This window comes from Onychostruthus taczanowskii, unplaced genomic scaffold (assembly GCF_017590055.1).
Source record: "Onychostruthus taczanowskii isolate IOZ18803 unplaced genomic scaffold, ASM1759005v1 scaffold27, whole genome shotgun sequence".
In the NCBI taxonomy this organism is placed as follows: Eukaryota; Metazoa; Chordata; class Aves; order Passeriformes; family Passeridae; genus Onychostruthus; species Onychostruthus taczanowskii.
In genome coordinates this window covers 1,369,931-1,393,344 of record NW_024500017.1, presented here as the reverse complement: position 1 = coordinate 1,393,344, position 23,414 = coordinate 1,369,931, and the positions used below count along the sequence as shown (strand labels likewise).

Below are 23,414 nucleotides of genomic sequence, written 5' to 3'. Positions count from 1 at the left end.
CCCCGGCCCCGGCCCCTGCCCGCCCCGGCAAGGGGCCCCCTCGGCTGCGCGCACGGGGAGCAGGGCTGTGCCCGCCGCTCCCCTGCGCCCGGCCTGTAATTAATGCCCCCGCGCGTCCCCGGGGCCGCGCGCGCTGCCGCGGGGTGTGTGCCCGAAGGCGCGGGCGAGCCGGTGTGTGCCAGCCGCTGTGGCGATGGCAGCCCCGAGCACCGCACGTGCGTGGTTAATAACGAGGCTGTGATTGCTGCCGCGAGCGGCGGCGGGATGGGCGAGCCCCGCCGCGCCGGCCACCCCAGGCTCCGCCGGGCGGCGGGGGGATCCCGCCACTCCGTTATCTCCCGAGCCCTTCTCCCAGGCAGAACTGATCCTCTTGAGGGAACAAGGGGGTGGAGGGAGAGTCTCAATTGCAAATACTGTTTGGAGTTTATTGGAGAGAGCGTCTGAGCGTTGTGGTGCTCTCCCGTGGCTCCCGGTGGATGCTGTGAGGAGGCAGGATTGTGGTGGGTTTCGGCTGTGCAGGGAGTTGGGGTAGCGGGGGGGTGGAGGAGGAAAAGACACGATCGAGAGTAGCTGAGACTTTGTGCCCCCGTTGGAGAGATGGTTGAGTCCTCGTCAAGGTTGCTGTGGTATCCCAGAAACACCATTCACTCCGAGCTGTGACCGCGCACCATCAACAGCAACAACTCCGCTGCGCCTGGCCGAGGAATAGGAATTAGGAGCTCTCAAGAATAATATGAAAGGGATCTGCAGAGGGGAAATCCGTGCAAAGGAATCGAAATTAGCAGACTTTTGGGAAAGGGGATGTACTAAATGTGGCCGGCTGGACTTCATCCTGGTGAAGAAAATGGAGATTAAAAGTGGATTTACATTTTGGAACCTCGTCTTTTTATTGATGGTTTCGTGTGTGAAAGGTAGGGTAGTATTTGAGTAGTATATTTTTAGGGGTCCATTTGCTTTTTGTCAGGGCGTTGCAAGCTCTCGTCTTGTATCAAGGTGTATTTCAAAATATATTTATCTCCTATTTTATATTTTTGCCCTTGGTACTTTGCAATGGAAATATATAAACGATCGCTAAGGCGGGGAGGAAAGAAGGAGTTGATTCAGAGCTCTCTTCGGAGATAGGAAATGTATTTGCTTGCCAGAGCTGGCGTTCAATGCAGTGACTGAGCTGGGGCTCAATAAATATTCTTGCAGTATGCTCAAACGGAGACGTGAGTTGGTTCATATAGCCTCTAACTAGTGTATATTCAAACAAATCCCACTGGTTCACTTTTTTTTAAGGTGACGATGATGTTAGTGGGGGGTGTGTGGGGGGATTACCTACAATTCTGGTTTTCGGTCGGGCAGCGGGATCTTTGCGGGAATGCCTGTATCGATGCACTTATTAGTTTAACCCGTTGCGTGGGGAAAGTTACGGAGGAACCCAGAGTACGCGTAGCCGTCTCACAGCCCGAAATGCGCTTCACGCTCAGCTGTCTGCACGCATGCAGGGCTCCCAGGCTGTCGGAAAGGTGCGTTAGTAATTCAGCCTTGGTCTGTCGCTGGGTGCAAAGATCGACACCTTTTCTATTCCCTCCCTTGGTCCCTTTTCTCTGATGTGTGTGAGGGAGTTTGGGTGGTGGTTTTTGTCTCTTTTTTTTTTTTTTTTCGGAGGCAGAGGGCTATTTTGCTTTCTTCTTGCTTCTGTGTTCATGAAAGGAGGGCAAATAGGAAATGTCTAGTTAGCGGTATAAATATCTTCACTAAGTCTGTGCTTGCAGGCAGTTAAGGGAAATGCTACACACAGAGAAAAGAAGAAATATGTGGCTTGAATAATGTGCACCTGCAGAATTACACAGGCATCGCTAGACAGTGAAGTGCCGATCCCATCACGCGTGCCTTCAGTAAAAGGATCTATTCTGCTACTCCCCACAGTCGGCTGCCTACCCGAAATAATCTCCCCTTGTTTGTGGCCAGTGATTAATATCCGATTAATCACTCTTTTATCCCCCTCCTCATCCTCATCCCTCCTCCCCGCCACACTCATACACTCCCAGAATATTTAGTAGACATTATCGATCCTCTCCGAGTTTTTAGACTTGGTTATCGCCTACAGAGGTTGCCTGCACGGGTGGGAAGGAGGTGTCTTGTGGGGGTGGCATTCAAAGGCGTGCCTTCCTGAGCTGGCGCTGGCTTGGATGAAACAGTTTATTGTAGAGCTTTGCAGCTGCTTTCCCCCCCATTTGCATCGCGTTGAAAAAGACAATTCGCGTTTCACGGGGAGGGTCTGGAGGGCTTTTACCTCATCCCGCGTTATCCTGACGCGGGGTATCCAAGGGGCTTGCCTGCGACGTTTATGCACATTGTAATTAAAGGCAGCCTTTCTCTGTTTGCATCTATTGAAGGGAGCCGCTCCCGGCGCTGTGCCCCGGTCTGGAGGCGATTTGCTGTCAGCACCGACCCGGGCCTTTGGGGGCATTTCTTTTCCCTGGTTCAGCCTTCTGCCATTAGCGCGTTCTCGGTGCCGGGTGCCAGGGTTCGCCAGCCCCGGGCTGGACGCCGGCCCGGCGCGCCGTGCGCTGCGCGGGGCCCCGCGGGCGCGGAGCGGGGGCGAGCGGCGGCTCCGGGGCGGCTGCGTGGTGAGCGCGAGTCGCGGGGCGGCAGCATCCGACCGAGGGACGAGCCGAGCGGCTTCCCCAGCACCTGTTGAGAGCCGCCGCTTGCCCTTGGGGGTGGGGTAAGGAAAAAACGCTGGGCACAGAAGGCAAAAGCTGCGATGAAGCACCAGAAACAGCCCAAGAAACAGGAAAAAAATGGGCTGTGCAAAACTGGCCGTTTCTCCTTCTTCCCATTGTTAGGGCCTATTCTTCCCTCTGACCCTGGCAGTTTCCATAGACTTCCTTTCGAATGGGGCGGTTCACCCAGAAACTGCCGACCCAGGAGGTGAGATTTTACATTCTGGATATGGATTCCTTTAGGCAGCCAAGCCTTACAGATCTGGCTTACACTCACTGCACCACTGCATCTATTCTGGATGTTTATATTAATTCTCTCTCCACTTCCGTGAATGAAAGCATTTTACTTCGATATACATTCCCATTGTGTCAACACAGCTCCTGCCCGCAGAAAGCAGAGGCAAAGGATGAGTGAAACCATGGAAAACATTCCAGATGTTGGGAGCAAGATGACTCCCCAGATCCTACATCTGCTCTACCATTGCTTTGCAAGGCCTTTTTACCACACCCCATCTTGGCAAGCTCTAGCCCATACCCTTCCTTATTTAAACACTTCTACTGAACAGTCCAGCACCACATCATAACACCCAAACTGTTGCTGTAATTCCTGTCATCCTGACCATTTCCACAGCTTTGCTTGATATCTGCCTCTCAGGCTTTTCCAATTTTTGTCATTGTCCTGTCATCATTTCCCCAGTCTTGATCCACAGCTCTCCAATCATTACAGATGTCAAACTATCCCAGGATGCTTAAGGAACTATGTACACATCTGGATAATCAGGCTTTCCTTGGATATATTAATATGGACAAAACAAATCCTTCATGTTTATCTATAAATTCATGACTCTTTGGAACCTTCAACAATACTTGAATGGGGTTAGAAAAAGGAGAAGAAAGCAGGAGAAGGTGGAAGAAAGGAAATTGTCAGAACTGCTGAGGAAGGAGTGATTGGAAGAGCTAAATAAAGAGGAATTGTTCCTTTCTCCAATTAAAATCTTGCATATCCAATATCCCATTTATGCCATGGAGCCATGTCCAACAAAATCTTCCTTCAATTGGCATGGCGTAAAAAACCAAATAAATTACCCCAGTGAAAACTGAGTGGCATGAAAGGCATTAAAACAAACACCTCCACGATCCAACCTTTAGAAAAGGCCAAGCAGAATGATTCCTGATAAGTTACAGGGGATGATGAATCCTGTGCTCTTTCCTTTAGATGAAAGAGGCACCCAGGAAAGCTCCCTCCCCTCACACCATGGGAGAAATGATAAGCACCATTGAGGCAAGGGAGATACAAACCAAGTTTAGAGGAGCAGGGAATGGAAAACTCCACTGTCCAACTCCCTTCCAGAAAGTGGGGAAGAGGGCATAAAAAAGTGGGAAAAAAATTAAGCAGCATCAGTGAGCTTTGCCTCCTGGGATTTAGGAGAGGACTTGCATTCCTTTGGCTTGGCGCCTCCTTCCACGGAAAAAAAAAAAAAAAAAAAAAAAAGAGAAAAGAAAAAAAATGCTTGCGATCACTAGTGGAGGCAAATCTGAGAGGAAATCAAGCAAAAGATTCCTCAAGATTCCTCCATCTCTTCTATTTGTCTGTCTCCAAGAGAGAGAGCACCAAGGTCGACTTTTGTCTGCCTGGCTAAAATGAAGCTTTGCCGCTGCTGTTGTTCCTCTGTTCCCCTCTTGCAGTTGTGACAAGCGGAACAAGGGCAGCTTTTAAAATGAAAGGGAGATGAAGCACTGAGATTTTAAACGGCTCATTGACAAGAGAAGTGATGAGAAAATGAAAAGCATTTCCGTTTCCAGTGATGGGTACCTGGCATGTGGGAGTATTTAGCAGGGACAAAGCGTGCCCTGCTTCTTTTAACCACCTCTGCAGTCTCCCTTTCCCCTCATTCCAACCTCAATCCAGCTCCCTTCATGCTCTGCCCCTCCCCACCGCTTCCTTCCCAGTCACTTGATTTATGGAGTTACTGACGATGGATATGGGATTACTGGCGGATGGCTTTCCCCAGTGGGGCACGGGTGGGCGCAGCGAGATGCTGGCTCTGTCCCTGAGGCAGGAATGGTCGGGAGAGTAACAGCAGGTTCAGGTTTCCTCATATCCAGATGGTTGATGCCGGTGCTGCATCTTTGTGTGCATGTGTGCATGTGTTGTGTTAGTTCTTATGTACTCATGCAGGGGGGCAGGGGCACATTGACTGGAGCAGGGACAGTGTCGTCCTTCCTTTCCAACTCCTCCACACGCGCCCACCTTCTCTAGGGAACCTCTTTGCCGTAAGCTCCCGCCGGTGACACAGGGCTGGCTGTGCTCAGCGGGCTGCGCACCGCGACTTGCCGTGTTTTCAAGCTACGCAGTTCTTCAGGGTTGCAAGCAAAGTTACCCTTTCTCACCCCCGCCTTTCTCAGGACTAAAACACGGCATGGCTGTGCCCCCGCTTAGCGCTCGCCTCCTCCGCCTCCTCTTCTGCAGGGCAGCAGTGAAGAGGCACACGACCCCTCCCAGCAGCGCCAGCAGGCACTGTTTCTCCTTTTCCTGCCGGTGCTGGCAAAGGGCACAGGAGAGCCTCACCTTCGCTTTCATTGTGAGAGGCAGCAGTCTCAAGGCGGAGCTGGCTCCGAGCGGAGCGGGCTCGGGGGGCGCCGCCGGCAGCTCCACCCGCGCCCGGCACCGGCGCCGGCCCCCGCCGCCGCCTCAGGCGTCCGCACCTCCGGGCAGTCCTTCTGACGGAACTCCATCCTTTGGCTTTGCTCACTTTATCTCGGTCACTCCTGCACGTCTTCGGCTGACAAGTCTAAGACAGCTCTAGGGTGTTCGGCTGATTGGTTTTTTTGGCTGACACACAGAAATAGCCCTCAGTGCCTAAGCACAGCCCGCCCGCCCGTTCCTCTGCGAGAGGCCGAGCACTTCAGGCAGCCATCCGGGATGGAGAGGGACAGGCTGTACCTTCAGCTCTATTATCAGCATCTCAATTTGCAAGCACCTACTGCATGAGACCTAAAGAATTATCTGGATGTGCTTCAAAATTCCTCCTTTTCCAAGATTCGTGTGCAGAAACATAGCAGAAACTTGTAGTCTACCGGTGGTTTTTTGCTTACTTGTTTGTGTTTGGGGCGGGGCGGGATGGGAGGGAAAGGATGTTTTTGAGCAACAAGTCTAGCAGGATAATTGCCCATCTAGCTTAGTGTCCTTTATCTCCCATCACAATCACAATTAGCAGCAGGCTAGTGAAAGACTGGAGAAACACAGCAAGCGGAGTGACTAGCACGTCCAGGATTTCAGCAGCCAGCAGCTTTGGATCTCCTAAGATACAGGCTACTTTTGAAACATCACATTTGGAAAAGCATGGACTGGCCTGTGTTCCTCTCATTTGTCCGCCGTCTTTCATTCCGCTGCCTTTTCCCCTTGCTTTGCCCTGCCTTGCCTTGCCTTCCTTCCCTATTCCATACCATGGCATTCATATAAATCCTGCATTCTTTATGCTCTTCATCTGGGTGAAAGCACTGGTTTGTATGAACATTTGTGATAAAATTGGTTGTCATTGATGTGATGTGAAGGTCTACCCACAAAATCTGAGGTTTGAAACTACTGAATGCACATGAATATAGTAACAAGAAAGAAAATCACATAGTTGTTCAGAGAAATTTGAAAAAGTTTTAAAGTATCCTGTGGGAATGGTTCAATTTGCCTGATTGTAACAACTTTTCAGAGAAAATGTTCTGAAGAATAAGATAGCCTGGTGTTGTAGCTTTTTTAAAAAAATACTGTCTTAGACATTGTCTGATTTTCAGAGGTATTGAGCATTTACAATTTCAGATGGCTCTCATAAGAGTCTGAAGGACATGTTAGCACCTCAGAAGCAAGGCCAAGTGAGTCCGGCATTATGATACTGAGACACAGAGAAACAGTATAAGTAAAAAAAAAAAAAAAAAAAAAAAAAAAAAAAAAAAAAAAAAAGCATCTATAAAATAAATTAAAATTATATATAAAATTTTAATTCTACAGAATGTGATAAATTGGGATGGTAGGAATAAGAAAGGCTTTATGATCTGCTGTAAAATTAGTTGTTGGTTTGGGTTTTTTTTCCCACTTAGAGGAAACTTCAATCCTAATTTCACGGGGTTGTGATATCTCAGCTTCAACTGCTTGCTGATGCATATCATTCATCTTGTGTTTCTGACCATAATGGTTAAGGTTGGAAGGACAGAACAAAGCCTTTTAGGGAAATTAACTTACCAGTTACTACAAAGCAATTTCCAGGAAAGAGCAGTCAGAAGAGAAGAGACAGCTTGGTCTAAGCTGTTGGTTTTTTCCTTAAACCCCTGTATTTTTAAGACAGTTCCTACTATGTGAGGTATTTGAAGAAGCAATTTTTAAGTCACAAATCAGAGACACATCTGATAAAACCAATTATTGCAAGGCTATAAACCTTACCTCATAATTTTGTTTATGTAATTTCCATGCTAGGGTTTATTGCAAAAATCCAGAACTTTTACAAGATTTAGACGCATGCCTTTTAATCAACTTTACAGAAGAATGTTTCCTTGTCAGTGAAATGGTGCAGTTTTTTTACAAAAAAAAAAAAAAAGGATAACATTTGTCTTTATCTAAAATTCAAGGGACAATATTTGACAATTATCTTAGTCCTAAATGGAACAGTGTGACATGTAATGCACCTGTTTTAACACTCCTTTTAAAAAAACCCAACAAACTAGTAGTAGAAAATGTTGAAGGTCTCCTTCCCAATATCCAGCTTATCTTCTAGGAAGTAGAATGGAGAAGGATATTGGACTATAAGGAGAATTATTTAAAATACACATATTCACATAGACACCCCATTTACATTTGTACTTGTTTACATTCAGTTGTTTACCTTTCCTGGGCAGATTTACAATCATTATTGCATTGCTTTGTTCTCAGAGAACGCATAAGATTTAGTATGGCTTCATCATTTCAGCATTACAGATGCTGAGTACTGTTGTAAATGTCAAAGATGGAAATAGTGGGAATTCATCATGTCCTTTCCAGGGTCTGAAATCTTAGTTGGATAAGTTTATAGATTTAGGAACAGTGTTACTCATAAAGGGTGAGCCCCAGGATATTGATAAATGGCAAACAAGGGATTCCAGCAGGGCTGATGCTCTTATAGAACTCTTGTTGAAAAACAAGATGGGATGCAGCCAGCACAGACACAGAGAGATGGACTGCCCATTTTCCCTTGGATTCTGTAAAATGCTTCATAGTGTCAGGTGTCATATTTGCATTGTATCATAGAAATAAGGAAAGTAACTGTGAGTAACTTAACCACAGAAGCATTCCTGGGGTGATGAATTCTCATCCCCCAAGGCCTGTAAATGGCACAGACTTTCTTTGCAATAGAACTGAAAGAATTTGGAGGCTTGAGGCAGAAATGACTGAGTTGATTACTTGGATTATACTGCTATTGAATCACTATTTCTGACCTTGAATTCTATTCTGTTTCCCCTATTTACGTGTCTTATTACCCTTGTGCATGTAACTTGTTTGATTTAATTATCATGGAAATATGTATAAATATATGTTTACACATGCATATATAAGCATGTGTAGAAATTATATCCACATGTTTGATTATGTTATGAAGAAATTCAACAGACTGCATTGTTACCTTACAAAGCCACTGGTAACAACTCTAAACTTAGGTGCTTCCTACCTATTACCTCTTAATTTATTGTGTATTCTCAATCTCAGAAGGAAGTTGCACTATAATACATAATTGATTTCACTGACAAAAGAAGAGTGATAGTAGTGATAGCTAGCAGCACTTGTTAGGATGAAAGCTTGATGAAAAGAAAAAAAAAACACTAGTTACTAAAACCAGTAATTAAAAACTTCAATTAAGAATTGACTGTCATATTTATTCCTATTTAGGTTTTGGTTTTTTTTTTTTTTTTGTGATTTAGGTTTTGGGGTTTTTTTTTTTACCAAATATAGTTTCTATAAACTGTTTTTAGTAGATTGAAAACCTCTAATCACCTTTCAAGTACACAAAAATGAGCATTTCTCTGCTATTTTCTCATTAATTTTAATAGTGGTATTGTCATTTGAAGAGACTGACATATCCCAGAGGTGGCTGTATTTCAGTGGCAGTTAAAATGAACCCTCTGCCATCATTATCCTCATAGAGCTGTTTTCAAACCCAGCAAGCGGATACCTGCAAGTGTAGTTTGGAGTCCTTAGTGAAAATGAACCCCATAAATGCAAAGTACACATATTCTCATTGAACATAGTGTCGAGATGGAACTACTTGAATTACAAAACCTTTCCTCCACTATTTAATCTGACCCAGAACGAAAACTTCACAGTCTACTATAGTTAGCTTTCTTGGTTGCTGTGCAGTTTTTCTGGGAACTGAAGCTTAGTCTAATTAAAACTATTCTTTTAAAAACCTATACTAAAAGTTGCATTTTTGCTTTCTTGTATGAGCTTTGATCCAAAGGTAAATAGAAGTTATAAAACAGGATGTAAAAAGAGCCTCTAAACTGTTGTTTGAGCCCATTGAAGGCAAAAGGAGAGTCCAGAATAAGATCTCTGAGAGTAGATTTTCCTGTTTCTTTTTGTACTGAGTTTTGAATTGCAATTTTCTGTACATATATTTTGTTTGACTCATAAATATTAATTATAACAGAAGTAATATATTTCACAATACATGTTAGATATTTTAATTAGAAGTGGTCTTTGGAAAACTCTTATTGTGTTGTAAACCTAAGGATTACACAAGTAGATTGTTTATGATTAAGAGAAAATAAATTATATATTTGGATACAGTAGGAAAATGCTTTTTCCACCTTTCATTAGTGGTCACATCAGTTCTCAGGATGAGTCCACTGGATTCAGTGCAATGATAGTATTCTAATACAATGTCAGGTGTAGTTCTTAGAACCTCAGAACAGTAATTTTTGTCAGACATATGGTGAATTACAGCAATGTTTTAACCTAGTTTCAAGATTTCCTATTTTTTTTTTTTTGTTTTCCAGTAAAGCGTTTTGGAATTTGCACAATGCTGCTAATGGCTGCAGAGGAACTAGGAGGACTTAAGAAAATATATGGCAGTTTAAAATGCTTCAAATTTAATTATAGATGCAATTTGGTTTTGCTTGTATCAGGTTATCATATATTCCAGTATGGAGTTACATTTGAAAATGATGAATTAGCTAGTAAAACCAAAGCACAAAAATCAGAAAGTTTCCATGTTAGTTTTATTGCATTTTTTTTCTAACACCTACTTTGCATTTGCCACTGCCTTAGTTTAAAGACATCTAACTTGCTGAGTCAAAATCAAAAGAACTGAAATAAAGTGGAAAACAAAAGTCAAAATCCTGACTTTTGGGAAGCCTACATGGTTAAACAAAGATTGGGGGAAGAAAATAATAGGTCTTTGGCCGCTGGAAATAATCATGACCATTGGCTTTATGGTAGTAGATGTTTTTTTCTTGCATCTTCAGGGGCATGCAGGAACACAGACACATCAGCTGGTAGCATCTGTAACTGTGCCCTCTATCAGGAAGAATTCTGGCTAATTCATGACTATGCTCTCATCTTCTGTGATTTCCCTTGACTACATCTGTGCTGACACTTCAGTTAAATGACTCCTGCTGACTTGAGCAATGCTTGTTGCATAGCATGGCAGAATTGGGTGTGTTGGCAAGGACCTCAAAGACCATCGAGTCCAACTGTTAACCCAGCAGTGCTGAGTGATGAGTGCCGTGCATGACAAGGCAGTTTTAATGGCCACAAGAGAAGAAATACGTATACTTAATAACTCATAATAAAAGGGAAGTCTTTGCATCAATATAGTGCTCACAAAAGTTCTCACCTGATTAGAGAGTTTTTATTGGTATAATATACTGAAGTAAATTGGCATTTGCATTGTCAGCAGTGTAAGTTGCACCAATCAACCATATTAGACATTCTTTTTGAAAATGTACTGACAAACCTTTGATTTTCAAAACTATTTATCTGATATAGAAATGAGCAACAGAATCATGTTTAATATAGAACAAGTTCAATGGCACTGCTGACCCCTGCATGCCTACTTCCATAACTTTTCTAGGGATATGCTTCAAAATTCCTCAATCTTTCTAGTACTACGACTGCAGTCCATTGAAACGTGTATGAGTTTCTACACTATTTTCAGCTACTTTTAAATTAGACTACCCATAAAAACCCCCCACCATTCTCCTAAGCTCTAGCCATATATTTTTACTACACTCAATTCTAGCTCATCAACTAGCTCCTGTAATTTTTCAAATTTATTCAGCCTCCTCTGCACTTCTGGGCTCCCTTCCCAAATTCTCTTCCCACTCCACAAGTACCGCTGGAGAAGTCCCAATAACATAAAGCCTGCAAAAAAATATAGAAAGTTCTCTTCAATTTCTATGTAATTTGTAAAGTCCTTTTTTGGCCCAAAGTAATAATCATGTAAGGGTAATATGCTAGGAAATGAAATATCCTCCCAGCCTTAGAGTCATAGATTTAAATTACTAACTTTTTAAGGAAGTTCTTTGGATTTTATATCATCTCCAAGAAAGCAAGATTGGAGGAGTGGTTTTTCAGTTATATTTCTTTTCATTCTTCAGTATCTTGTGCCTGTTTACCTGATTATTGTTTGGTAACCAAAATAATAACTATTCACCCCAAAGAAGAAAACTTCAAAGCACATTATTAAATAAAGTTCAAAATTTGATAGTGAGTTATTCTTACACTCACTTGTGTATAAATGAACAGTATAGAATCAGATAATTAAAATTGGAACACTTGATATATTTTGGAAATCCAAGAGATATCTTTTTGGTTTTCCAAGCTCTAATGTGTACAGTTAAACTGTCCATGTGACATGGTAAGAGAAATTTTACAGATTTAATATTACTCCTGTTAATCCTTTACTAACATCATCATTCTGAGATGAACACAACTGACTTGTTGGGACTCTGGATTCGACATAATATTGTAGAATAAGAAAAGAATTAAATAGAAAATGAAAAAAAATTAACATACAGTAAAACAGGGCTAAATTTGTAGGGATGCTGTTACACACTTGTTCCCATTGACTTTGTGTATTCCAGTGAAGTCAGGAGAGTTTGCTGTGTATCTGACTTGTGAAAGGTACTGTTCCAAATTGCTCCCTTTGGGGCCTCCTGTATTTGTTCCCTCTTTGAAATCCATTGACAGCTGAGTGAACACAAATCTAAGAGTCAGAGTGTGCCACAGATACCAGTGAAGGAGAGAATCTGCTCATCAGAACCACTGTAATTATTAAGGAAACATGAATTACCTCCTGGAATTTACAATGAATCTGAGGTGACTATAGGGAAAATGGATAGTTTATTTTAGAATATTGTATGCAGTACAGGGAACATTGAATCACCACTTCTGAAAACATAACTGCATTGCAACGTTGAGGTGTTTTATGAAGAAAATTTTCTTCATTCTTACGAGTTTTAATATTTTGCATTATAAAGCTAGTAGACAGTGTCTTGTCAGGTAAACATCCTCTAGCCAAACTGATATGGATATATTTATTTGATCAACTGTTTCTCCTCATCTGCTTCCTCCATGTTTCATGTGTACAAAATTTATTTCCACTATCTCTTTTGTATCATACCTTTTTTGTGCTTTTAATTCAGATTGCTCTGGGCAAGGTTCCTATTCTTTGTCTGGCACACTTGGATGAGTTTTGGTGTGCTTTTTAGAAGGTGTATCTTTGATTTTTCCTCTTTTCCCATCTCTTGTCAGTATTAAAAATATGTCCATTATCTACTTGAATGTCCATATTTTACAATCTTAGTGTCTTTTTTTTTTCTATGTGACAACACTATGTTTTTATTTCTTTTCTATTGATGGCTCAATTAATGTTCCTAAAGGTGTTTCTATTTCACACTGCTTGGTGGCTCTAAGTCTTCCCATTCAAAGCTTCTTACTTCTCAAGTGAGAAGTGTACTTTTGAAAAGAGTGATCATCCATTCAATTATAACCTTATTGAAATATTTACTAGTAGATTATTTTAGAGCTTGTCCCCACTGAACTGAAGATTTGTCATTGACTTTTAGCAGAACAGAGCAGATTGATGCTAAAAAGCAAAATACTAATTTCAATACAGAGGAGTTTATTTAGGATGTGACAGCTCTACAAAACTGTTTATATGGGGCTGAACTGATGAAACTGAAAAACTGTAACAGTTAAACTCCACCAGATTCTTTTTGCCGGTACTCTAAAATGGTATTAGAGCTAGGTGGGTAAGTTATTAACACTCTCAAAAAGCTTACAGGCTTTGGTCCATTTCTGTTCACTGTCTTATGAGAGTAGTTAATGAATCAACAAAAATAATGTTTCAGACTACAAGATTAATATCAGGTTTTATTATAGTTTTCAAATCCTATTCTAATTCATCATTCATTTATAAAGATGGCATGAGTACGGCTACAACTGCAAGATGACCAAAAATCTAAAATCCTTTTTAAAGTTTAAAGTAAACAACAACAACATTTTAGAAGAAATGAGTCAACAGTTTATTAACCAATCACTTTTTTTTTTTTTTTTTTTTTTTTTTTTTAACTGATTTGGTCTAGAATTTGGCAGAAACACATGAGGAGCCCTGAGAGTTTAAAGTTTCTGGCTGATCTCTAAATCTAAAACAGCTGAGCAGATTTAAATATTTTGTGTAAACAAATTTGCATCCAGGCTGCTAATCTGCATGCCAGCTTTCAGCTTGACATTTTCTGAAATGATGGAAAAATGCTAAGCCCTTAATACTAAATGGAGTTCATAATGGAAATGCTGACAGACCCTTAATTACCTGTATTGTGATTCTGCTGAAAGCTTTATCTGTCTAATCTGTCACAATGCAGTTAAATATATAGATTCTTGAAAGGAGGAAAAAAGGAAATTTATGTTGGAAATACTAAACTGTAGCAATGCTATATTTTCTTCCAGGCATCCACTTACGGAGGCAGCAGTGACAAAAAATTATTTGAAGAAAATATAGCATTATCTGTGCAAATGTAAAGGCATCCAGTGATGCTTAAAAGTTTAACTTAACCTCCATTTTTCAATCTTTTTGAGCCACCTTTCTGGCAAAGTATGATTGAACAGATACAATCAACCATTTTTAATATGATAATGAGGTATTATCATAGAAGAAATTTCTTATTGACTTGACAAGGCAAAAAAATCACAACCAACAAAACCAAAAACATATCCAAATTATCATTCCACTGCCCTAATACTGTGTACTTCTGCTTAACTCTTCTTCACTGAGTGGAGGAGGAAGCAGAGGATAATATGTGAGAAAGGCCATTGTCTCTATTTTACAAATTTACACATTTGTAAATTTGTAATTTAATTTACTCTAATTTACAAATTCTGTAATGTAGAAACTCCACTATCTGCCAACTTTAGAATAGAGTCTTTAAGATTCTCTGGAAGATTTTTTTTCAATTCTTTTTTTAAATTTTATTCCCACCATGAAAATCTTCCCCAGTTCATCCAGCCTATAACCACCTGAAAAGCTAGACAATATTTGCTCTGCAGAGATTGCTTAGGGTGGGTGACTCAGATGTCCCATCCTTGCTCCAGCTGCACACGATCTCTGCCCCAGCCAGGACACACAGCTGTGCCTGCAGAACAGCTTTCACACATGACAGTGGTCCTTCAAGGAAACAGAATATCCTCTAGCATTTTGCCTTTGTGGTTTGCTGGGTGAATGAAATCTATTTCTCCAAGGTTCCCACAGCAATAACTGACAAAGCTCAAAAAAGAATATCCTGAATGAAAATGAGAAACATACCGCTTTGATACCTTCTTTCCAGACTGCCACTTTCTCCAAAAAGACATCTGGAATTTTAATTTTTCCTAATGAAGAAGTTACTTCAGTTCCAAGATCAGATATTTGCCCATCTCTGTATCTTCTTTAATATCATTCTGCCTTTCTTGACATAAGGAGATTAGAACTCCGGGCACTGCTCAAGATAGGGGTGCATCAGTGGTTTTTTTGTAGTGGATAGATTTCACTCTCTTTGTCTTACTCTTCCTGTTTGTTGAAGTGCCATGGAACATGAAGTCAATAATTTCAAAGAAATTTCAGTGATGTGTCTGAGGTCAAAACTCCAAGTTCATCATCATGCAGGTATCATTTAGTTATGTTTTCCTATATGCATATTAATCTCTAAAACTTGCCTACCTCTGTGTTTGCACACCTATTGATTTTGTGAGGACATTCTGGAGTACCTTGACATCAGTGTATCATTTGATTACCCAAAAAATCTTAATATCTCCAGTCTAGCAAATTTCCCTACATACTCCTTACTCTGTTGAGATGTGAGGAAAACTAATCCCATCACTAATCTGAAAGCAGCAACCCCACTTTTGATTCACCATCTAAGCAAGTGATCATCACCTATTCTGTGTCTTATATTTTAACATCTTTAAGTTGATAAAAGGATCTTTCCATCTATCTTGTGGTAAACTATTTTGAATAGTTTTTGGTGGTGAGCCTTGTCAAGAGATTTTTGCATGTTCATGGTGACTAAACTTAAAAAGATTAGTTTTTCTGATTAATGTGCCTATACTCAGAATTCCCTTTGCTGGTGTGACAGCTTTAACCAAAGACCAAAAACCATAGGAGAAGTGCTGCCTGTATACGTTGTCTTCTGTACTACCTAGAAGAACCATAAATATTTTCTGAATCAGGGCACTTTTCATAGTACTTTTGAGGTACAATGAGACTGCTTAGTACTTTAAAAACTGACTTAAAAATATATTACTGGAGTTGCAGGAAATGGTGCTGTTTCTGTTGGAAGCATTTTCTAGAATTTGAGCTAAATTACTATTCCAAGCAAAATGTTAGAGACACTGAGCTCTTGCAGTTATGTTTCAGATGAGATGTTGCTGGCATGTCTGGTCCTGAAAGATTGCATGGTATTTTTCACAGAAGATTGTTATTAGCCTTCATCTGCTGGCTGAATTCCAATTTGGATAATTACAGTCTGCTATCTAAATTCTCTAAGCAGAGTGTGTTAAATAACCTTGTACACTTCCTTTTCTAATCTTCTGAGGGGCATTTCTGAGAATTATTAAATAATAGATCTATTTAATCTAAAAGGCAGCTGCTTCTAATGCAAGGGGAAAGTAACTGTTTTAGAAGGTGTGTTGACTACTCAGTGCTCAGTTATAAATTACACAGTGGCATTGGTGTAGGAAATGCTCCTTAGCACTATACAAGAAAATAAGGAAACTACCTCCTTAACAAGATTGCTGTAATTTAATTAAGAGTTCATGGAAACATTTTAGATAAACAATACAATATGCTCTTCCAAGATGAGAAGTACTAGCCTGGGGAAATCTACATAGAAAATTTTGGAAAAGTTACAAGTTGTTGAAGGTTGAAATAAAGAATTCTTATTCAAGATGAAGGATTAATACACACAACTGTAGTACACAGGAGAATATAGAAAAGTGCAAAGCTGTGCAAAGCTTTGAACTTCCTCAGATATGAAAAAAATCAAAGGGAGAAAATGGGTCAGTTGGACCAGTCATGAAGTCAAGTCCCAGATTTTAAATAAATGGATGAAAAAGAAACATTACAGATATAGTAGAGTACAACATTTTGCTGATTACATACTAGTTCAGTTGTTTGTTTCAATGTGAGAAAGGAAGGGAAAGAAAGTCAATATTAATCACAATTTCTTGACATGTTTTCAAATATGTGTAATTATTGGACTAGTTGAGGGATAATTTGTTAAGCATCAGCTTGTTGTTTCATCAGCATCAGAAGTGGTGTTTGCTTCTCCTTCTTGGCCTGTTGGTAAGTAGCAGCATTCAGCAAAGTAAGAAAGAGATAGCAAGTGAAAAGGTGCCACAGAAATGTCTTGACTCAAAAGGTGTTCTCATATTCACCATCTGCATCTTTCCCTGGGGACTGTTGACACAGATGTGTTAAACTACAAGAAACCCTCTCCTGTACAATTTCTTCCAAACTTACCTTCCACAGAATGTCCTCTATCAAGCCCAAAGATTTTCACTCTCCATGAAGAAAAGACGACGGTGTCAACATTTTTGCTCATGATTTTTCCACCCTGCATTTTGAAAACTCTGTACAGGTTCATGGTAAAACTTTTTTTGGGGTTTTATAGAGAACAATACAACTACATAATAATTCCATGACTCCTGGTACTGTTTGGCTTTATTTTAGTTCAAGAAAAAAAACATGATACCCACTCGTGTGCTTAAACTATGTCTAAGCTCAGCCCAATCTGTTTTAAAAAGCACAATAACAAGATCATTTTATGTAATGCTGTGTGCAAATTAGATAATCGCCAGGTTGATGCGTGTCTGGATGGAATGGAAGCAGAGTTTGTTTATAGCCCTTTGAGAAACCATTTAAGTCTGGTTCTAAGAAAACTCTGTTATTACAGTGCAGGTGGTTGAGTTGATTGCGATCTTGAAGATTAAAGGTATCTCCATTTCTCTGATGTTACAGAAACACAGAGAACTTTTTGGCCTGATTGTCACTATGACTTACTGTTGCCAAAAACTGCATTAACTGCTGTTTTGGAGCCTCCTCAGTACAGAAAATTCATTAGCTTAGTTTCTTGTATGAATTCAAAATTAGTAAATATGAGTGTAATACAATATGCACAGTTCCAAACCAAGTAGCAGCATTCTTAAGATAATGATCAAGAGAAAAATTGAATGAGCTTATTTCTCTGTTAAACAGCTTCATTATCTGTTTGTTAGTGAAACTCCAGGTACTTTGGTGTGCAATTTAACACTACATTGCCAGAGATTCAGTATATATATATTGCAGTTTGAGATGCACTTTGAAGTCTCTGTTCTTTAGAGTTGTGTAAGAATTTGGCTTCAAGGGAATTGCTACTATCCTTTGCTAGTGAAAAAACAAAAATAAAATCTTGAAGTTAGTGGGTCAAATATCATCTGCTTTAATTACTTTAAACAGATGGAAACCATGAATAATTATTCATAAAAGCCTTTTTATATGCCTTTTCAAGGGGTATTATTGCAAGATTTTTTTCAGTTACATAAATAGCAAAGTGAAAAAGAGCAAGTAATATCACCTCATATCTGCACATTAAGAAACAGCAATAAATGCTTTGTTTTTTAAGTGCTCTGAGAAGTTGCTTGGGTCCAAACCCAGTGCAGACAGCACAAAAAAAAATTCTGATGTTTGAGATCAAACTTGATTGAAGAATTAATTTCCAAGCTTCTAATTATTTCTTAATTTTTATCATTGGGTTTCACTAATGCATGCTGCTAAGAGGGCAACTGGGTATTAGTTTGTGGGAATTAGATTTTTCACTAGGAGAAGAAAACATACCTTTTTTCAGATAAACTTTCAGACAATACTTGATTTCTACCAAAGGAAACTGTGCAACATTTTCAAAATTCACAGACTAAGAGTTCATTCATATATGAAAGATTTTTTTTCCTGATGATTACCCCACTTTCATAATTGTATTACATTTCAAATTGCATTTATATATGTATTATTTCTGATTTTGTGCTCACTAACATACCATGTTTTTGCATCTAAAGTCAAACATTTTCCTGCTGACTAGTGGAGTAAATATTCTTATATAAAATGCTGAAACATATAAAAAAATCAAAACCATGGTCAAACAACTGTATCACCATGGCTATTTAGCCCCATGCATTGCTCAGTTTCCCACCCTTCTGAGCTTGCTGGCTATTTGTATCAGCTTCTGAAAATTTCTCCATGTCCATTCTCGCAATTCAGGGTATACCACAGTATAAAATAACTTACACAGTTACAAGTGCTGAAAGAATTTACTTCCTACAGTCTATCAGCACATTTCAGCTAAGAGGCAGCAGGTTTTTAAATTGCTGTTACACAACTACAAAATAGACATATGAGAGTGTTTCCTCTTGCACTCACTTATGGCTGTGGACTCAGTCCTCTGTAATAACGCACCTTTTTTTCTTTTCTTTTCTGCATTCCTTCTTATAAAAAACTCCCTTTTTTTTTTTTTTTTTTTTTTTTTTTTTTTTTTTTTTTTTTTTTTTTTTTTTTTTTTAAATATATTTCTGGCAGTTCCTAAAAAAATAATTTGAATTTCAGAAAGTGGAAGAAAAAAGGGAGAACTTCTCAAGTGCCTCTCATCCTACATTTCAAAGACTAAAATAAAAATTTGAGAAACTATATATTTGCAAAAATAATAAGCAAAACTAATTGTTGCTTGCTTCTGCACTTTAATAAGAATGCACTGTACATTGCTAGTTAACTGCAAATAAATTACTAATTATGGTTTTGACTTTGATATATTATTTTTCCTTCCCAAGACAATTCAACACCTGTTTATCAAACCTTCTTAGGCAATTTCGCCAAAATTAATTTTTTGTTACTCTTTGCATTATAAACATTGTGGCAGGTTTTTGGTTGATTTGTTGGTTGGTTGGTTGGTTATTCTGCTCTTATTTGAGAAATGGTCTAAGAGTTCTTTTTTGTCTCATCATTACGAGATTTCACAAACTTTCCCTGTTGGGAGTGAGAACTAAGGAAAAAAGAGCCAAACAATCCTTGTGAGAGCATTCAGGGCAACATGTTCTGGCCTGATTCCACAGATGCTCATGTACAGAGACAGTTAAAGGACAATTTAAATTTCAGTTTGTTGTACACTTTGTGGTCCTTTGCATTAAAAGTTGCTACTTCCATGTAAGCATTACCTCAATAGGAAGCCATACAATTATTTTAGGTATCTTCCTATTGTTTTCTCTGCCCAGATGGGAGGTTCATCTGCCAGTGAGGCAGCCTTAGCTGCTCACCTGTACAGGGCAAGCAGACCTGCAGGGCGCACTGGATGCTCCTCCACAGAGCACAATGCAGCCACGCAGAGTGGAACATCCTCTGTGCTAACTAGGCCGTTTCCCAACGTATTATAATAATTTCACACCACATTATACTGTGAGTCTTAAATGATTGAATGTCTCCTTTGAACATTCAAAGGTTCCCTACTCTACCAGCTCACTGTTATCGCTTTCTACATTGCCTCGTGGCAAAATAGTTGAATATACTGTAAGAAAAGGGAGATCATCAGTATCTTATTTGCATACAAACACCATATTATTTTCAAATTATCTTCTTTAAGGTTCTCATTTTCCTAGGATGTTTTCTTCTGCCTGTATGAAGTTTGCTCATTCTATATGCATTCTTCTATTAGTGTTTTGTTGCATAACATTTCCTTTCCACCTTTATTCTCTCCCTGGATATAAGTGCTAAATTACACAATGGTAAGAACATCAGGAGTACTTCACAGTTAAGCTTTACCAGTTTATACCAAGCTAGTCAGAAAAGTTAAGACAAAAATTATGCAAAATTTAAAAATAAAATCAATTTTTCACTTTCTCATTGCATAAGAAATGCTAGGATAGCTTGAATATTCCTATCATTATCACTTTGCCTAAAACTTACAGAAAATTTCTCAGGCTCATAATGCCTTAGGCAGCAACCTCTATGCTTTCCCCTCCCACAGAAAAGAAGAAAAGGCTTGCTTACCATACAGTTCTCATGGGTGTCTTTGGCTCATGCCAGTAATTGTATTGTTTTTGTGTTGTATGAAAAACTTGTACTTTGAGGGACACATACTTTGAGGGATAAGGGAATGTGAGGTGATTTTTCTAGGAGGAACACGCTGAAAACAAGTTAATCTATGTACAGTTACCAGTGCTTTCACTGCTGACAATGTCTGAACTGCAGACATGCTGAGATGTAATGGGGAATCACAGCTTCAGGGAGCCATCTGTGGATCTCAATGCAAAATCATTCAACCCAGCGAAATTAAAGCAGAAGCAGATCTATTTGAATTTTTTTTCTTCAGCCAGGAAAAGACTTTCTAAGGAAGATTACAGGAGAATTAGTAGATTTCAACTCTACCTTATTTTTTCTTTGTCTTGACCAAACTCCTTTATGCAATGATCTAGTTTTCATTCAGTACATAATAATAACATTGTAACCTCTCATTGAGAAAATGTTAAGGTAATTCCTAAGAGACATTTTCATTGCAGCTTTTAAAAAATGGGGAAATATGTAATTATGCCATTCCTTAACTTTTATATTCTGGAGTTCACTACCTGAAAAATATCTCAGGTGTTATTAGTATTGCCAAAGGGAAGTGTCAGAACCTTACTGTGTTAGGACTGAGAAAAAGCTAAAATGATCTGTCCATTGCTTCCTATCTCCACATGACAGATTAATAAGGACCTAAAGCATATACAGAATGAAATTAAATACTTATTTAATGACACTGTTATTTGCCTCATATTCTACATATGGTGAGAACTTTAAAGTGATAAAAAATAGAATTAAATAAAAGATTCCATGGCAAGTCTTTAAAAAAAAAGTGTCTCACAAAGATTGCCATACATACCACACTGTTTCTGGATTTCATGTAGCTCCTTTCACTGTCAAGTACTGAACCAAACATCACTTTACTTAGTATTGCAAAGTTCATAGGGCCTGTTGCTGACTTCACAGGCTTTCAGGTCCATAGCAAAACAGACATCAGTGATATGAATAGTGAAACATATGTAAATCCATCACTAATTGCTTAGAATTATATAAAAAAAAAAGATATTTCCTTTTCATTGCTAAAAAGGAATTACTATGTATGATCATATAATCACAGTTTGACATTCAAAATAAACCGCAAGCATTCTATGTTTGAAGTCATGGAAAGGAAAATAGATGTGTAGGGGAGAAAGTGGCACCCAGGCAGATTATCTGCCCAGTGATTTGGTTATTTTTATTCCAAAACACAAGTTCTCTCTGCTACTGATTAGGAACAGCATGTTTAAAAGCTGCAGTTCATGTGGTGTCAGCTAAATATTGTCACTGTTTTGAGATGTGAGTAAGGAAACATTATCTTTCACAGAATACTGGTTTTCTAATAATCTCTGGCAGTTAACTTTTTCTTCAAGGATTTTAATAATGCTGCTTAGGTATATAAAAATGCGATAGTCATTTCTAGTAAGTGAATGTTGAAGGATGTTTTAAAACTTTCAAGCTGGTTATGAGGGTTTTAATTGCTCTTGTTTTTCCAGTCTCTATCAATACATTAACTGTCACAAAAATGTATACTATTAGTGGGATGTAACATGCTTGGTGATGTTATTAAGGCTCAGGTCCAATTTTCTTAGTGATCTTTCCTCCTTGTATTCTCTATTTCAAAGTGATTTATTAAAACTGAGATTATTTTTTAGATTTGCTCTCTTTCCAAATAAGAGCTGCCTTACCTTACCCATTCTGAATGGAATTGTTTTACTCACATGCCAAAAGCAGATTTCTCCATTTCAGGATAACAGCCTTACTTTCAAATACTGACAAAGCAACAGTGACACAAAGATGCTGTTGTGAGAAATCCTGGTCCACAAGACCTCTAAGATAATATGAAGTGTTAGTAAAATACAAATGCAATATACATGACCGGTAAGGACCGGTAAGAAGAAAAAAAGAATATGAAAAATATTTTCAGAAAACTTTCTAAAGGTAGCTGATCCAGAACAGATTGGTTAGGATAATCTGTCATGTCACAAGAGTATTTATTACTTTTTTAACTCTCTCATGCATTACATTTTTTATTATCTTCTATCATACAATTTATTAACAGTTGTTATTTCATCAGTACAATAATTCCATGCAAAATCTTCAGTCACTAGCAGTGCCATACATCAAATTCACGCCTGTTTCAATGGACATTTGAAGTGTTCTTTTGATGTGATCAGTAGTTATAGAGAAAAGAGGATGGCTAACTCAGGACAAACAAACAAACAAAACAGCAGAGACAAAGATAAGCTTTGAAACTGAACACATGCATATATTGGCTTTTAATGTAAAATACCTTTGTTACTACAGAATATCTGATAGATAAATAGTGCATCAATACAAAAGGAGAAATGGAAAATACCTAGAGCTGAAGTGTTAGTCTAATGTGTGAATGCAAGTAAATTGGTACAAAGTACTGGTGATTAGAACAGCAAGCATACCAGATCATTTAAGATCTTGATTGAAAGTTTGGTTTCCTTTTTGTTTTTCAGTTTCTGAGATTCTTTCATCTCTTCTCAAGTTTTGTTCACACCTTTTTTTTTTCAATGCACTTAATCCTTTTTGTCGCAGTCTTTAAAGTATCTTTAATTCTGCAGTGTCATCTCTGGTACAGGCTGGGCACTACTGTCTGCAGTTTTTAGATACTACTGCATCATTAATATTATGTAATGACATTTTTTAATGATCTGTCTTACATATTGATATACCATCCCACGCTCTAATGTGTAGCAGTGCTATAATCTTTAATACATGTTTCCTTCTACCAATGTCATAAGGGAATACTATTACCTGTTCCCTTGCTTGCAGATAGAAATTCTTTCTGCTAGTCAGTTATGGGCCAGATTTGTTCAGGGTATTTAGGTACCTAATGATCCAGGCAAGTTCCTAACGGAACTGACAGAAGCCTAAATGTGTAAGACCCATTATTTCAATAGGTGTTAGGTACTACATTTTTCAATGTCATGCTGTGCCCTCTCTGGAAAATACCTTTTAAAAATCTTAAAGAATTTTAAAAATGTCCCAAGTGACTTCCCAAAGTTACAGAAGTCTCTCAAGTAGAAAGCTGAAGCCATGTCTCCTGATTCCAGGA

The 23,414-nt window shown here is 39.0% G+C and overlaps 1 protein-coding gene across 3 annotated transcripts in view; it reads left to right on the top strand.

Moving 5' to 3' along the window:
* The first annotated feature begins 733 nt into the window (after positions 1–733).
* CSMD3 (CUB and Sushi multiple domains 3) overlaps positions 734–23,414 on the top strand; it is a 577,908-nt gene continuing 555,227 nt past the window's right edge. For all 3 annotated transcript variants that reach the window (XM_041407558.1, XM_041407557.1, XM_041407556.1), the window contains exon 1: positions 734–911. In XM_041407558.1, the coding sequence (XP_041263492.1) occupies positions 734–911 (178 nt within the window). The remainder of the gene's footprint in view (positions 912–23,414) is intronic.